This window comes from Gambusia affinis, linkage group LG02 (genome assembly GCF_019740435.1).
Source record: "Gambusia affinis linkage group LG02, SWU_Gaff_1.0, whole genome shotgun sequence".
Classification (NCBI taxonomy): domain Eukaryota; kingdom Metazoa; phylum Chordata; class Actinopteri; order Cyprinodontiformes; family Poeciliidae; genus Gambusia; species Gambusia affinis.
In genome coordinates, this window is record NC_057869.1 from 23,548,791 (window position 1) to 23,564,290 (window position 15,500).

Genomic DNA, 15,500 nt, shown 5'->3' on the forward strand with positions numbered 1-15,500 from the left:
CATGAACTGTACACACATTTTTCCGCCCTCAAAAAGTCACAGCTCACTGTAATTCTGAACTTGTGAATTTACAGTTTGTTTATTTTTGTCAGGCTGCTATAAATGTGATGATGTACGTTATTTATTTATTGATTTTTTTTATTGTTTCTTTTTTTTTCAGATCTTGTATTTACATTTACATAGTCTCTCTGTGTTACTGGGATTGCAGGATTGGCTGCTTCAGACGCAGCTTGCTGCTTCCAGAGAAGATGGGCGTCTGCTTCTCCATGTGGAATCGCACCAGGTGACCGACGCTCTGGAACACCTGGTCCCGTGTTCGCACCTGATCACACAAAAACAGATGAAAACATCTGTTTTCAATCCACTTGAAGCATTCATAAAAGATTATCTGTTTAATTTTAGTCTAGACCATCCTAAAACATAAATATGCCATCATCTAAACTAAGTATTCCCACAGCATGATGCTGCCCCCACTATGTTCCACCATGAGGATTGTTTGTTTAGGGCAGGGATGACAAACTCATTTTCATTTCGGGCCACACAGAGATTATACATGTCCTCAAAGGGCCTGCTGTGGGGATTTGAGTTTTTCTGTGTTTATTTTAGGTTTTTGTGTCTATTGAGTCTCCGTCTTGTCCCGTCTACCCCTTGATTGTTCCCAGGTGTGTCTCGCTCCTTGGTTACCCTCTGTGTATTTATACCCACCTGTGTTTTTTGTTCTTTATTGGGTCCTTGTCGTAGCTGTCCTGTCTTACTTGCCGTCCATTTAGTTTCCAGGTTGCTACCAGTTATTGAGTCTTAGCCTTCTGCTCTCGCTGTGCTGCCTGGGTTGTTGGACTTTGTATTTTTTGGTATCGACATTAAAATCATCATTTCGTTTCCTAAACCTGGGTCCGCTGCATCTGCCTCACCACCTTCACCGAATTTCATGACACCTGCTGTGTCAGAATGCATTAAAAGTAGCCTGTTGAACAGTTAAAATATTAAAGCTATTCTTAAAATTAAACAGTTGAACATATATCTTCACATTAATTCCATTTGGCACTATACAAACTGAATTGATTTGACTAATAAAATAACATCTAAGCCCACAATTGTTATCTTGAAGGGTTATTTATGAGGCTTTCTAGAGTCTTGAGGGCCACATAAGTAGCTATGGCGGTCCGGATTTGCCCCACGGTCCTTTAGTTTGACAGATGTAGTTTAGGCTAGTGTGCAGTATTAGGTTTAAAAAAATAGATCCACATATTTGCTTTGCCCCCTCCACTGCTTGAGGCCAACTTCAAGCAGGACTTCCTATCGTTTTCTTTCCACAATTTGCCAATCTCATCTGTTATGCGGGCACTGTGGAGTGTGCAGCCAAAATCTGCCCTGTCATCAGATTGTCCCACCTGAGTGGTCTCTTCTTATAGCTGCAGCTCCTCCAAATACGATTTGATGCTCTTAGCTTCCTTTCCGATTAATGCTCTACTTGCTGAGCTAAGCTCGTCAGGTTGTGTGGATCGCCTCGACTTTTTAGGCTTGCCTTTTACTTCACATGTATGCCTTACCTTGTGTCGCTCTGTCACTTAGAATCCAGGTTAAATGCAATGAAGTTTATGTCTGTTTCGTGTCAAAATGAGTTCAAATTAAAGAGGCAGGGTAACAGCACACTACCTGCCCGTGTGAATCCACAAGCAGTATATGTCGCACAGTGGCGCCCTCCATCCCACTGAGGACGTATTGGCCGGAGGCCGAGCTGCTTTCTCTGACCAGGAAATCCCCGCTGCAGGTGAGGAGAGACTCCGCCTGTTCTCTGTCCAGCCTGGAAACGAGGGACACGAAAACGCTGTGAAATCATAAAAATAAAAAAAAGAGAGAGAAAAAAACCTGAAAATTTGCTGGTATGATGATTCTCCCCACCTGCCGTGGAACCAGACTTCCTGGTAAATTAAGCTCTGGCCTGGGGTGTTGAGGAGGAGAGAGTGTTGCTCTCCGCTGTCATCACACTGCACAGAGTCTGGTGGAGACAAAACCAAGAGGAAATGGAGGAAAAAAGAGAGATGAATTTCATTGGTGTGCAGTGCATTCATACAAGATTTGCAGGATATTATCAGCTGGAATACACGTGTTTCAACTTGCACAAAATCTTCATGTAAAGGAGCTGAAGCTCCTGCTTGAGATTCAAAATAGTGTTTTAGCCTAAAGCCAATAATGTCTATATTTTGACAGATTTCACCCAGTTCCTGTGTGTCATAGAAGGGCTATCCCAAACAATCGCCTGAAGAAAAAAAATTAGTAATTTAAATTTAAACACACAAAGTTGGATTTATATCCTTTTTTAAGAAGCACATCATACTGTTCCATGGGAAATTTTTTGTTAGCAGCTGGCGTGAACATATCGGTTCCTGTTTTGACTATGTTTGTACATTTAATCAAATCACAATGGCCTAGGCTTCTCTGTTAAATCTCAAGTGTGCACCAACTTACACACAGCCGTTGTACAATCAGTGATTTATTTCAAGTTGCGAATGAATAATCCTGCAAAACTCTCACTGCTACTATACTAAATAATTTTCCAAAAATAAATACTACACTATAGTAAATTATGAAACAAAATATTTTAAGATACACAACAGGTCGCACCTTAACATATTAATCAGGCAGTTTAAACAGATCAAACACCAACTGATGTCCACCTGTTAAGTTAGTATGTCTAAGACTGAAGTTAGTCAAACTCTGCCTTTGACTTATTAAGTGAATTATTTGCTCCTCAAGTGACCCAATTCCGATTTTTTTTTTTTTTTTAACGAAATGCGACCTGTATCTGATCTTTTCATGACAGTCTGAACAGCACAGGTCAGATTCGAATGTGACCCATATCCGATAGTATCCGATTCAAATGCGAGCTAATGTTCAGGTCACATTCATCCGTACTGAACGTCACTGATACTGGACAAATCTCACTATTCTGCGCCCTGATACGCAGAATAGCGGGACGTATAACAACAACCACGACGGACTATAAGGAGGATTAAGTTGTTAATACAATTTCAAATATGTAAGCTATGCTCCACCGTTAGCCTCCATGTTTACTTCCGCAAACACTGAGTACTTCTTTTTATGGCGGTTGACAGAACACAGACAACGCTGAAAGCTATTGCGCCCTCTACTGCGCATGCGGGACACTTTCAGGTCCTTTGCACGTTCAGACTGCAGAACACAAACAGGTGGCATATGTGTGTGGCAGTGTGAACGGCCACGACAAAAAAAAAAAAAAACAAAGCTACGATTGGACAAAATATCGGAAGTGGGTCATTTCAGTCTGCAGTGTGAACTCAGCCTAAGAATAAGATTATTGAGTGTTAAGCAAAATGTTGAAAAAGTGTTCGGAAACTTTTCAATGCGTCAGTCCTGTGTAAACCTCCACCGTCCACAGAACGGTGCTGTCTCTCCTGCAGCCTCATCTCTGACATTCACCTGCAGATGGAGCTGAAGTTTCTTCTCTGACGGAGTAGTTCTCATGCAGCGAAACCGGACGAGACAAGCAGACCTGCAACAGATGAGTCATGCAAACCAACTGTAACAGATATCTTTGTCAATGTGTGTGTGTGTGTGTGTGTGTGTGTGTGTGTGTGTGCGTGTGTGTGTGTGTGTGTGTGTGTGTGCGTGTGTGTGTGTGTGTCAAAGTGTGTGCGCGGGGGTGTGCGTGTGTGTGTCCTGCGTGCGCAGCTGTTTGTGAACGTAACGAGAGCCGTGGCCTGAAGGGTAGAGATGTGAGGTCGTGACAGGAAAGTCGCTGATTCAATTCTCACAACGATTGTTGGAAGTGACTGAAGAGCGTCCTCTATTACAAACTACTCATAAAGGCATTTCCTGTTCAGTTCCTCCCCAGTGACCCACAGACGGAGTTTCGCTGTACAGAGCCACCCTGAGGTGTGATCGGATAAATGACTGGCTTTAATGAAGTAATTCAGAACAATTAAAAAAAGGAAACATTTATGTTTTAGAAGTGATCATGTTTCAAATATTACAATCTATTGCTTAAATTGAAGGACAAAACTTTATTTATTTACTTTTTATTAACTCAGCTAAATAAACTAACCCTAATGCTTTCAGCTACGTCCTGCAGCTTGCATCGGGGAACTGAGTCACTGAGCTCCTCAACTATACAAAAGATATGTATCCAAGATCAATTTGTTAAATTACAAATTATCACCAGGACGACAAATGTTTTATTTAGTGTTCTCCTTACTACTACTTCCAGGTTATTAGCTTTTAGCTATAGGCTAACAGCATAGATGGTAGCAGGAATCAAGTACAGGAGGAAACGGCATCAAAATGAGTCACAAAATGTTAGAAAGAGCAAAATATGACCCAAGACAGTTTTGACTCATGATTGTGTATGGTAAGATAGTTCAACTGAGCACATAACAGATTTTAAAGCTCTCTTACCTCCTGAATATCAGGTTCCTGTTTCTTTGCCTCCTTTGACACCTGCTTGCCTTCTTTGCCGCCATCCAGTGAAAAAAAGTTTTTTCCTGTGATGACGTTATAGTAGTCCAGCTGCTTGGTGACCTCTTCCTTCTGCTTGGTCTTTTGCTCCACCGATGTCTCTGTGGGACTCCATTTTGGGCATATCCTAACCACAGACCTGAACAAAAACCACATCCGTGGTGTTCAGATGTTGCCGTGTCTGACAACATGCTGAGTCACTAATAACTTTATGACCTTGGGGAGAGGAGCGTTGATGTCTGGCTGAGAAGCTGCCGGAAGCGCGTCTCAAAGGCCTGCCCGATGGTGCTGATAATTTCACTGGCCCGACCTTGGGGACACTCCATGATATGGCACTCTACCCAATAGTGAAAAGGAGACGCATCATTCCCATAATTCGAATATGTGGAGCTTTTTGTGGCCTAGTAAATGAGGCTTACCTCTCTTATTGAAGAAGTCCTTCGCAACATATGCAATATAGTCTGACATCTCCTGTGAATACATTTAAAGAGGCTTAATTAGTCATAGATAGGGGCATAATTATGTCACATTAAAGTCCAACATCTGTAGATGGAGGTAAAGTGTGTAGAGTCAGATTTAAGTTAAAGTTAAGATTTTTGGACCTGACCTGAGTTAGAACAATGTTAATGAAAATAAAGGAGAAGACATCAATATCAGTTTTATTGTTAATGGAAGTCAGCCACCAGAACACTTAGAAAAACCAAAGGTTTTCTGTTTTGCAACTGCAATTTTTCAAATTTGGGTTAGACTTTATTCCCGCGTTATGTGTGTGTGCATTTGTCATGGGATGAAGGGTGTGAAATTCACTGGGTCTAGCTGTTTTCCACACTCACTAAGAGATAATACTGTCACACACACAGCTCATCAGTTCCCCCTAGCGGTCAAATAGGTACATGGTGACTAAAACAGAAACAAGTTCGTCAGACTGTTTTAAGTGGAGCTACTCTGACCATACGGCGAATGATTCTTCATTTTTGCAGACTGAGCTGCTGTATTGTAACATATATTAATTAATGATGTCGCTACTTACTCAAAGCTGCTCCTCTTCCTACACACTCCTCCATGTGCATGTGTGTTTGATAAACCCCTTGCCATTTGTTTTATACTGATTCAAGAGTAGAGTCAGCAGAAAATATTTTCAACAAGCCTGAAACTATTTTAATCCCCTCAGCTCATTCTCCAATACGGAAGAGGATTAGCGCCACCAAATAAATAAATAAATAACAAAATTCTGACTTTAAAGTCAGAATTCTGTCGAAATCGGTCAGGGAGGTAAATGATTAATAACCTATATATATTTAGGCCTCTAGCAACCAAATTTTATCATTAACTTCTTCATAAATGTATGAGAAAAGAGCATTTAAAAAATATATATATATATTGTAATAAAAGACCTGACCTAAATGAGATCTCAGGAAGTTCAGTGTTAATCAGCTTTTTTATAGTTGGCATTTTAATAATGAAAACCAACAAGCTGGGTTAAATCATGCTAAGCTTCTAAATCTTCAGTCTTAGCACAACTCGATCTCAGCTAATAGATTGACTTTAATCAGGAAAGAAATTTTAATTCAAGCTGTCTGACCTAATTCTACATTTTAAAAATAATATCATAATCAATACAATACATTGTATAAAACCTAGTAAATGTTTTGCATTGCTATTAACCTGAAAATGTTTGTTCATGTGGAATATTCAAAAACAAAAAAACCTACTGGGTCTCCTCCGGAGGCAAATGAAATGCCCTGCATGGGATGGTTGACAATCCTCTGTGGAGGAAAAGGGAGGGAAACACAAACAGTTTTGGATACTGCTGTTGGAAACAAAAAAATATATCGTATTTCAACGTGCATTCGGTTGTTACCTGTAAGTTGGAGGCTGTGATCAGAGACAAACTGTCTGTGGACACTGTCAGGATGGCTCTGCTCCCAGAAAACTGCATGTCGATCTGACCCAAAACAGCAGAAACCCCTTTACACGGAGGCTGATGACGACAAGAACCCCAGTTACTCCACCGGTCCGTCATCTGAATGCTCTCCCTGCTTGTTTATACCGCACTTACCCTCTTGGTTTTCAGCAAAGATTTCACTGAAGTCCTCTCACACAGTCTGCTAATTGCCTCCCTGCACACAAACACAGATTTGAAGTCGCGCGCACAAGCACAGAGATGTACCTTTGTAAAGAAGGGATTCTGTGCGTCCTGTGACTCGGGATGCATGTGACAAAAGGAGGAAAACCACATTTCAAGCAGCCAGTGAACAACAAGCAGGGTTACATTTGTTCCTTGTAGTACCTTAGACAGGTGAAGAACACAAATAAATATTTTTATAGTAGTATGTGAAATAAAATCCTACTTTATAAAAACAAAATTAAGAATAATGTTGTATTATATTGCAAATCTACCACATTTCAGAAGCTAAAATTGCATATGGTTTCAAAACAATTCATTTAGCAGTTGTTGTTGGGTTTTTTTAATCTAAAATTAATATTTTAGGCTAAATAACTCAAACATTTAGTCTTGGTAAAAAGACCACATTGCCCCCCCACCCAATAAAAATCAAATTAAAGGATTTAATTCAAACTCTACTGACAAAAACAAAGCCACCAGATAAAGCCAAATTTTAAAGGCTTGTTAACATTCACTCCACCATAAGTTCAAAGCTTATGTTCTTAACCTTTAGATGATTTTCTTAAAATTAATCTCACAAAAGTGCATCAAAGTTCCTGTTGTTGGCTGGATGTGTTTCCTGATTTAAAAAAAACGGTTGAAATTCCCAGCTTCATTCCAAACTCTGGTCAATTGATCCATGCATCAGTAGTTTTTTGTTGTTCTGAAAAACATTGTTCTTAATAGAAACTATTTTACTGAAGTTAAAATGATTCATGATCAATATAAACTCTAAATATAATAGAAAATAGTGCCAAAATTGCAGCAGTGTGTTAAAATGAGTAAAAAGGAAGGAAGGAATTCAACATCGTTGTAGTGAAACATGTGCTCTGGTGCACAGTGATAATACTAGACAGTTTATCAACTAACTGAATTATTTGCTAACAAATTGGGAACACTGAGCATTAAAGAATTTAAAGAATCCAAGGGGGAAAAAAATCTAGTTACATGAGGCATGCACAACGCAAAACTCATCTGGACCTACTTAAGTGGATCGAAGTGATGCCGTAAACTTTCCCAGTTGTCTAGCAAATCAAAATCTACCACAGTTGAGTAAAACAGTGTTAAATGGTTCACTAAACTGCAGGCTGAAGAAGGAACAGGAAAATGCTGGGCAATATTTGCACACAGCTTACAAAAAAAAAAGAAAAAGTAAAATACCACCCGGCATGTCAGTGGGGGGAGCAGGACTGCACCGCTGCTTTGTGTAGATGGTGTGGCCCTGTTGGCTTCATCGGGTCACGATCTCCAGCTTTCTGTGGAGTGGTACGCAGCTGAGGATGACGTGGGCAGGATGAGGATCAGTGCCTTCAAATTAGAGGGATCCTGAGCCGGAAAAGGATAGAGATGGGGACATGGTCCACCCCCCAGTGGGGGAGTTCGAGTATCTCAGGGTCTTGTGCACGAATGAGGACAAAAAGCAGCAGGAGATCGACGGGTGGACTGGTGCTGATTTCATGGCTGACTTGATTTTTCTGTGTGTGTGTGTGTCTGTGTGTGAAAGCATGTTCCTGTTCCTTAAGTGAAGGGGTTCCTACCAATGTCTTTGGTAAGAACTCTCAGAAGAGAAGTTCTTAGATGTGTTATTTTATAGGTTCATTTTTCATACAAAATTATGGTCAAGAGAATAAAGACGGTTACATACAAGTGGATTCTTGTTTTACTGCAGGGGAAATGTGTTCCCCGAAGACGTTAAAAAGCTCCATGATGTCTGAGAGCAGATGCTCAGGTCAGAAATGCGAAAGCATAAAAAGACACATAACTGTGTAGGCAACGAGGTTGTTTTCCTGGAAGAACATTTCTCCTTGAAAACGGGTTTCATGTAATGGATGTGTTCTCCCTCTCCAGCTCGCTTTTTAATAAGACTATGAGAGATCATTAGGAGGAAATTAATCTAATTGGATTTTCTGGCCCATCACTCAGCAGCGCTGTTGTTAACAGAGGTTGCTGTGTGTTGGCATTCTGCACTAGGATGTCGATATCAAATGTTGATGAGAAAGCCCCGGTTTATGAAACATTATACATGTAATTTCATTTCCCCTCTTTGAAAATAAATAATAAGCTACACATGCCCGCTTTGGCAAATATAACGTCAAGCTTGGAGCGAAAGGGATGTCGCTACTCTTCTAAACACATGCGCAAAATCAGCAAATATATCAATAATGCATTAGACGAATGCTTAAACGTTCCTCTTTTTATCCTTATTTTGGTCTTCAGCTTTTTTTATTTTTATTTTTTTTGATAGAATTTAACTTTGCGGGATAAAGAACTCAAAGTTCTTTTCAAAGTGTCTCGAGTAGAACTATATATTGACTTTTTCTGTCTAAATACTTAATTTGAAGATTGTTCGAATGTTTGAATTTGAATGATGTTTAATTTTCTTTCAAACTACACGATCTTTATCTTTACACGAGCATTTCATTAACTGCTGATTTGAAGAAGAAAAAAATATCTGACTCCTGAATTGAGATAGGTCTAATGTAGAAATGCAGAAAATGTCTGGTGAATTTCAGACTTCCTGGAATCCTTCAAGCTCTTTTCTCAGAATGATTACTTGTACTTCCAGACCTCCCCATGACCTCTTCCTGTCCGTGTATGTGGACAACTCTAAATCACATTACTGACAGAGAAAACATCTTTTCTCCTTTGAGCTTCTCCAACTTCATGGCTGTTGATTATATTGTACGCGTATTTCAAAATCTGCATTATTTGCATTTGTAGTTACAGGCCTTTGTCCCGAAATTGAGACAAACCACCCAAAGCTTAAGTAAGGCAGTTTTTACTTTAAACTTGTACTTCTAAAAAAAAAAAAAACACTTTGAGTGTTGGTGAAATGTTTACCTTCGTCTTCGATTTCATAATCCTTATGGGTGAGTTACACATTGTTAGACAGGAGTTTGGGATAGATACGGTCACATTTTTTGACACTTTTCTTGGCCAAATGGCAGAGCTCGATTAAATTCGTTGGCTTCCTGTCACGGTGCCAGCTTTTAAATGTAGCCAGTTTCATTTCCAATTGGTCGGAGCCAGGAGCTAGTCTGCTTAATCCAAACACGTTTTAATGTGTTTGGGATTATTGTCTTGTTGACAAGCTGCGAACACGTGACCCAAATCCTGTCATCCTCAGACAAAAATATATTGTTGAAGAAGTCCAGAAAAAAAACCCGGAGAACTCTGAAAGGGTCCGGTCGATCCTAAACTGGAAACTGCTGGAACACCTTTGTTCCCATCAGCAAGTAAACACATTTTAGACAAAGACCCAATAAAATAGTAGGACTGTTCTCCAGTGGGATAAAAATAAAGTACAGAATACAACACAGTCCTCCAGAAAGCTGGAGATGCCTTTAAGTTGAAGAGCAGTGTACCAACCGATCCAAAATAAATGGTCCCACATAATAAACTGGTTTGCTGAACTGATAAAGTCCATTGACTGAAACAGACACTGGAAATTGTACTGGAAATTTGTGGAACAATTTAGAAGCAGAGCCTGCTGTCCCATATCCATCCAGAACAATGACACAGGTTTGTTGATGAGTGCAAAGGCTTTTGATCAAGGTGTAACTAAAGGGACAATTAACCAGATATTAGAAGGGGCTCCTGTAAGCTGCACATCTGGAAAGCATCTGCAGCACTTCACTTTTTGCACATTTTGTTGTTACAGCCCTTATTCTAAATTGCACTAAATTCATTTCTTTCATGGAAACCCATACAAAACTGTGGACGAAAGTTTTTGAGTGTTTTGAAAATTTACTTAAAAAGAAAGAAAGAAAGAAGGAAAGAAAGAAGGAAGTCACATTTACGTAGGTATTTGCAATCTTTGCCACGAGTGTGTTATCGTACCGTGTGACTTGCATTCTTGTATCAAAGTCGAGTGTCCTCATGGACTGGACCACTTCCACGCTACCCATGTACTTCAAAACACAAGCAAATAAACAAAACACCAGTTACCAAGCAGATAGAAACATGATCGAAAGCAACATTAGGCAGATCTCTTGTGATTTTCTGTTCTATAAATCCACTGTATATGTCCACAGTGTCATTAAACCGCGGATTTCACAACTTGATAGTAAATAAGTGGCGATGATTGTAGAGGCATTGATGCAACCAGATGACAATTTGCTCACTTTTTGCAGCCCTCCTCCCATTGTTCATGAGTTCGAATAAAACAGGCCCCATAGGCCGGAGCTGGGATGAGTAAATCCATTGATGTGAACCCAGCTCCAATCAATAAGTGTACATGTGGGTGGGGTGAGTGGGCGGAAGTGTGATACGTGTGTGTGCGTGTGTGTGTGTGTGTGTGTGTATATGCTTGTTTATAAAGGACAGGCAGACAGTCCGTTCTCTTTTCCTCCATCGGTCAGTTCACAAGTCCTGGTCCTAATCACCCACGAGATCACACCTCTGTTTATGGGACAGCATGAGCCCTGCTAATACCAAACACACACACAGACACACGCACGCACGCAAGCAAGCAGAGTTGATCTAGTGAGGAGCAGAGAGCCAGGATGAGTCACTACTGCCTACACAGGAAGCTGTACGTGAGAACTGGAGGGGGGGACGTATGAAAGTGAGCATGATAGTGTGGAAAGAGCAGAATGAGACAAGGGTCTGTGTGCTTTCTTTGGCTTTCTTTGTGTACGATTGTCCGAAAACTGTTGATCAAAATCAACACAGACATCCAGAAAACCCAACTGTGCTTCACAAAGACAATCTGTGGTGATGCTTAAACCCAAACATATGGAATGGAAATTCTCCTCAGCATTAGTTGTTGCTAGATTTTGAGTGTGCAGGCATGGAGAGTGATCAGGAGTATACCTTTACGTGATGGTGAACTGCTTTGTTCGATGTCCTCATCACTACACAGTCGTCTACTGTCTTCAAGCGGCAGAGCCCGTCACTTTGCTGCGAGCACGGGGCGCAGGGGAGGCTGGCCATCCGGTGCAGCGTGATGGGACGCCTCGTGGAGAGGAGAGCCAGGTGAATTGGGTCTGGTCCAGAGGAGAAGGACCCACCGAAGGAAGAGCTCCAGTCTGCTCTGTCGTCCCGTTTACTGGCAGTTCTGATTGTGTTTGCTTGTCCCTTCAGGACTCTCCTCAGGCAGTTGGGACTTTGCAGCCGGATGCTGGCCACACGGGGCACGAAGTTCCTCAGGGTGGATGATCCATGGGGAGATGGAGTCCCGGGATCAAGCTGAGCAAAATCAGAGTCTAGGCAAAGGTCCCTCTTTGAGGGCAGCAATCTTTCAGGGCGATCCTCTAAAGATGTCAAGGAGTCATTGCGCAGTGGGCTGTATTTGGTGCGTTTCAGCATACCTGCAGACGATTGAGAAAAGTGTAAAGATACAAATAAGCAGAAAATGTCTTCTCATTAAATGTCGTTAAAAGAGACCCGCCTGGTAGAAGTCCTGTCTGTGGTTTGAAGTTGGGTATGGTTTGCTCTCGCATAATCAGGGCACTGGAACGCCGAAGAAACGAGGGAGCTGATAACATTAATGACAACATTGAGAAAAGCAACAAAATTCTGATTTCTTTACAAATGTATCCCCGTGTTTGGGGAGAATCATCAGATGTGATTCCCACAGCACATCACAGCAAATTCAACTCACCCTCACGGGTCTGGGGCTGTCCTGTGTAGATTACAATCCTGTCTGCTCCGCTGCAGTCATGCCGAGTAAAGTCTCAAACCTCCAGACTGAACACTTTCTCAGTCAGTTTACCGGGCTTCCAGGGTTTTTCTCTCTGAAGCATCGAACAACTGAGCAGCTTTTATGAATGAAGTCACTTTTTTATGAATGATTTGAATGAGAGGCTCTGGCTCACTTCCTCTGCCTCTCTCTATGACGCTGCAGATGAATGTATGAATGAACCAGAGGAGAGATTGACAGACGGACCCTGAGGCACTGTTGCCCCTCCCTCACCGATAAACTACCATCCAATCACAGAAAGGCAGGGTGACTCATGCTCTGCACTCTCTCTCTCTCTCACACACACACACACACACACGCCCACACACCTACAGTTATACACTGAAGCAGAGCCAATAGAGTGCATTTGTCCCTCTCTGTTAGCATCACTTGCACCTTGGAGATGCTTTTAAAGCGCATTATTAATGCATTACTAGCTTGGCTTCCTCCCCTCAAAATGCTTCCTATCTGATTTCTGAAAGAAATTAACTTTTTACCATCTGCTTTGCAGGAACATAGTCGGGCTTACTTGATCTCTGCGATAAAAAATGAAAGAAAGAAAAAAAGAAAACATTTTGTAGTGTATCTAATGAAGGTATTATTCAAATGACCCGCATGAGCGCACAAGCGGAAGGGGATTAAATGAAACATTTGCATTTCCGTGTGATTCAGATCGGAGCGTTATACCCGGCGCCAGTGTTGAGAGTATTTTACATAGAGAGTTTGTTGCCGATTAAAAGATCATCGCTGTTCTATTTTTGAACTGTTTTCATGACATTTTACTCTGATGTAAGCAACATGGCACAGACCTTTATACAGATCAAATAAAAACATGCAAACAAGAGATAGAAAAACACACAAAATACATGGAAATCTTGTAGTGATAATATAATACATTAAATATTAAGAACTTTATGTAGTGTAAGTAAAGTGTAATAACTGTACTTACACTGTGTAAATAAACAGACACACCTATTTAGTTTTTTTTTTCTTGTCCGAAGTTAAATCAGACCTAACTTCTCTTATTTTAGGTCAGTATCCAGAATTGCTTCTATTTGCTACATGTCACAACAATGAAAAGATACATAAATCACATATTTATTCATTAATGTATTTCAGATCAGAAAAACTACAAAGTACAATGTTAAACAAGGAGGAAAAGCTATTGATGAAAATCTTGTGGCTTTAGAAATCTCTGACAGATTAACTGAGACATTTGTGTTAACTGGAGACACACCAGTGGATGTATTGTAAGTCCACACCTCAAATACACTGCTCTCTAGTTTGAATCAATGGGAAAGTTAAAAAAAAAAAAAGAAGAAGAAGAAGAATATAGAAAATCAGCCAATATCTAAGGAAGATAATTGTGGCGCTGCACAAGTGTGTTCATCCTTGGAAAATGATGTCCAGATTCATGGAGGTGCCACATTCAGCTGTTCAAACAATTATGAACACGTGTAGATCTGATGGGAAGGTCCAGCCATCATCATCAGAAAGGAGACGGGTTCTGTGCCCAAGAGATGGATGTGTTTGGTTGATAAACGAGCGATGAAAAGCTACTCAGCAAGGAAGAAGCCCATTGCTGCAAAAAAGCATGAAAAAGCAATATTTCAGTTTACAGGCCTTCATTACTTGGAGGCATGTTCTGTGGTTTGATTAAACTAATGCAGAACTGTTTGGCCATTGCTACATCTGCAGGAAAACGATGGACGCTTGTAAGCCTTGAAACACCATCCCAGCTGTGAGGCATGGGGATGGCATCATCATGTTTCGGGGCTGCTTTGCTGCAGGAGGAACTGGTACATCTCGTAAAATAGATGGCATCATGAGGAAAGAACATTATGTGCAAATGTTGAAGCGACGTGTTGAGACATCAGCCAGGAAGTTAAAGCTCAGGCGCAAATGTGTCTTCCAAAACAGACAATAGCTCTCAACATACAGTCAAAGAATTTTGGAATGGCCATCAGGCAGGACAGATCTCGACGCTTGAGACAATTTGTGAGCAGATCTGAAAGATCGTGTGCCTACAAACCTGACTGGCCACAACTCCGGTTAAACAGAAGCGTGGGGAGGGAAACCCAGAATATTTGACCCAAGTCTGACAGTTCAAAGATAATGCTACAATAAACTGTAGAAATGTATGTAACCATATGACGAAGACATTAAGAAATAAATCTCACACATATTCTTTCTTCCATTAGAAATAGTTCTGGTAATTCTGCCAAGAAAAACTTTGCCTCCCTTAGATTAAGACAGGTAATTAGCAATGGTAATTCAGTCATTATCAATGAAAAATTTTAGTTTATGTTGTGTGTTCTCTATTAGTTTCATTACTTATTGATTTACAAGAGAGCAAATTTCTCATCATTATATTTCACATATTACATTTCACATATTACCATATTACTTATTACCATAAGTAATATGGTAATACTTATTACCATATTACTTATAAGTAATATGGTAATAAGTATTACCATATTACTTATGGTAATAAGTCATATGTATATTACATATTACTTACAGTAATATCTAATATTGCATGCCTACATATAAAAACAAACAGCATTGAAGCAGGTACAATGTAAATGTTCCTGTGTTATGCATAACATGCTGTTTATTGAAGAACAGTTTCCATATTCTGAATTTCCCTTTAACCAATTAGAGAAAATAAATTAAGTTAATGTGGTTATCATCTACAGTACAACGTAAACAAGATTTGTCCATGTTCAACAAGTAAAATGAGAAAATGTGCCTCAAAAAGCATTGATTTGTGAAATACTTTGTAAAAACATATCGAAATTTAGCTCGTTTTAACATGGAATATCCCTCTAATCCTGTAGATTTGGAAAATACGAACAGGAATCGTCCAGCCATTTACCTTTTGGAAGTTAATGCACTTCAGAATATACATTTATGATCAATAAAATAGTGGCAATAAATAAAACAGTAACTAAATGTCAAATGAATGTTTGTTGTTTTGCGGGGGAAAAAAGTAAAATCGATGCATCAATTAATACGCTTCTGAAAATGTAAAATAAAAAATAAATATAAAAACACAAGCATGAACTTTACTGGAAATAAAATGAATGGAGTTAAATGAGTGGAGATAATGGGTAAGTTATCGCGATTTAGCTGAAAAGTCATTTAGACCTTAAA

At 40.1% G+C, this 15,500-nt stretch overlaps 1 protein-coding gene across 1 annotated transcript; it reads right to left on the minus strand.

Moving 5' to 3' along the window:
• Window positions 1–241: 241 nt before the first annotated feature.
• LOC122841451 (SHC-transforming protein 4-like) lies at window positions 242–12,477 on the minus strand. The gene is made up of 15 exons (XM_044134761.1): window positions 12,264–12,477; window positions 12,051–12,137; window positions 11,474–11,970; window positions 10,499–10,569; window positions 6,554–6,614; window positions 6,356–6,475; window positions 6,207–6,260; window positions 4,914–4,965; window positions 4,711–4,831; window positions 4,435–4,633; window positions 3,460–3,532; window positions 1,903–1,999; window positions 1,657–1,804; window positions 706–938; window positions 242–322 (listed from the first exon to the last, which is right to left on the minus strand). Exons 2-14 carry the CDS (start codon window positions 12,100–12,102, stop codon window positions 927–929), a joined length of 1,557 nt encoding a protein of 518 aa, XP_043990696.1. The 5' UTR covers window positions 12,103–12,137; window positions 12,264–12,477; the 3' UTR covers window positions 242–322; window positions 706–926.
• Window positions 12,478–15,500: the final 3,023 nt, after the last annotated feature.

What these genes read in the sequence shown, in the direction of transcription:
- LOC122841451 (XM_044134761.1), bottom strand. Translation starts at nt 12,102, where the DNA reads ATGCGAGAGCAAACCATACCCAACTTCAAACCACAGACAGGACTTCTA. An exon ending in ACAGACAGGACTTCTACCAG is followed by an intron (nt 11,971 to 12,050) that starts GCGGGTCTCTTT and finishes AATCGTCTGCAG; the next exon opens with GTATGCTGAAACGCACCAAA. An exon ending in CTTTGCTGAAAACCAAGAGG is followed by an intron (nt 6,476 to 6,553) that starts GTAAGTGCGGTA and finishes TGTCGTCATCAG; the next exon opens with CCTCCGTGTAAAGGGGTTTC.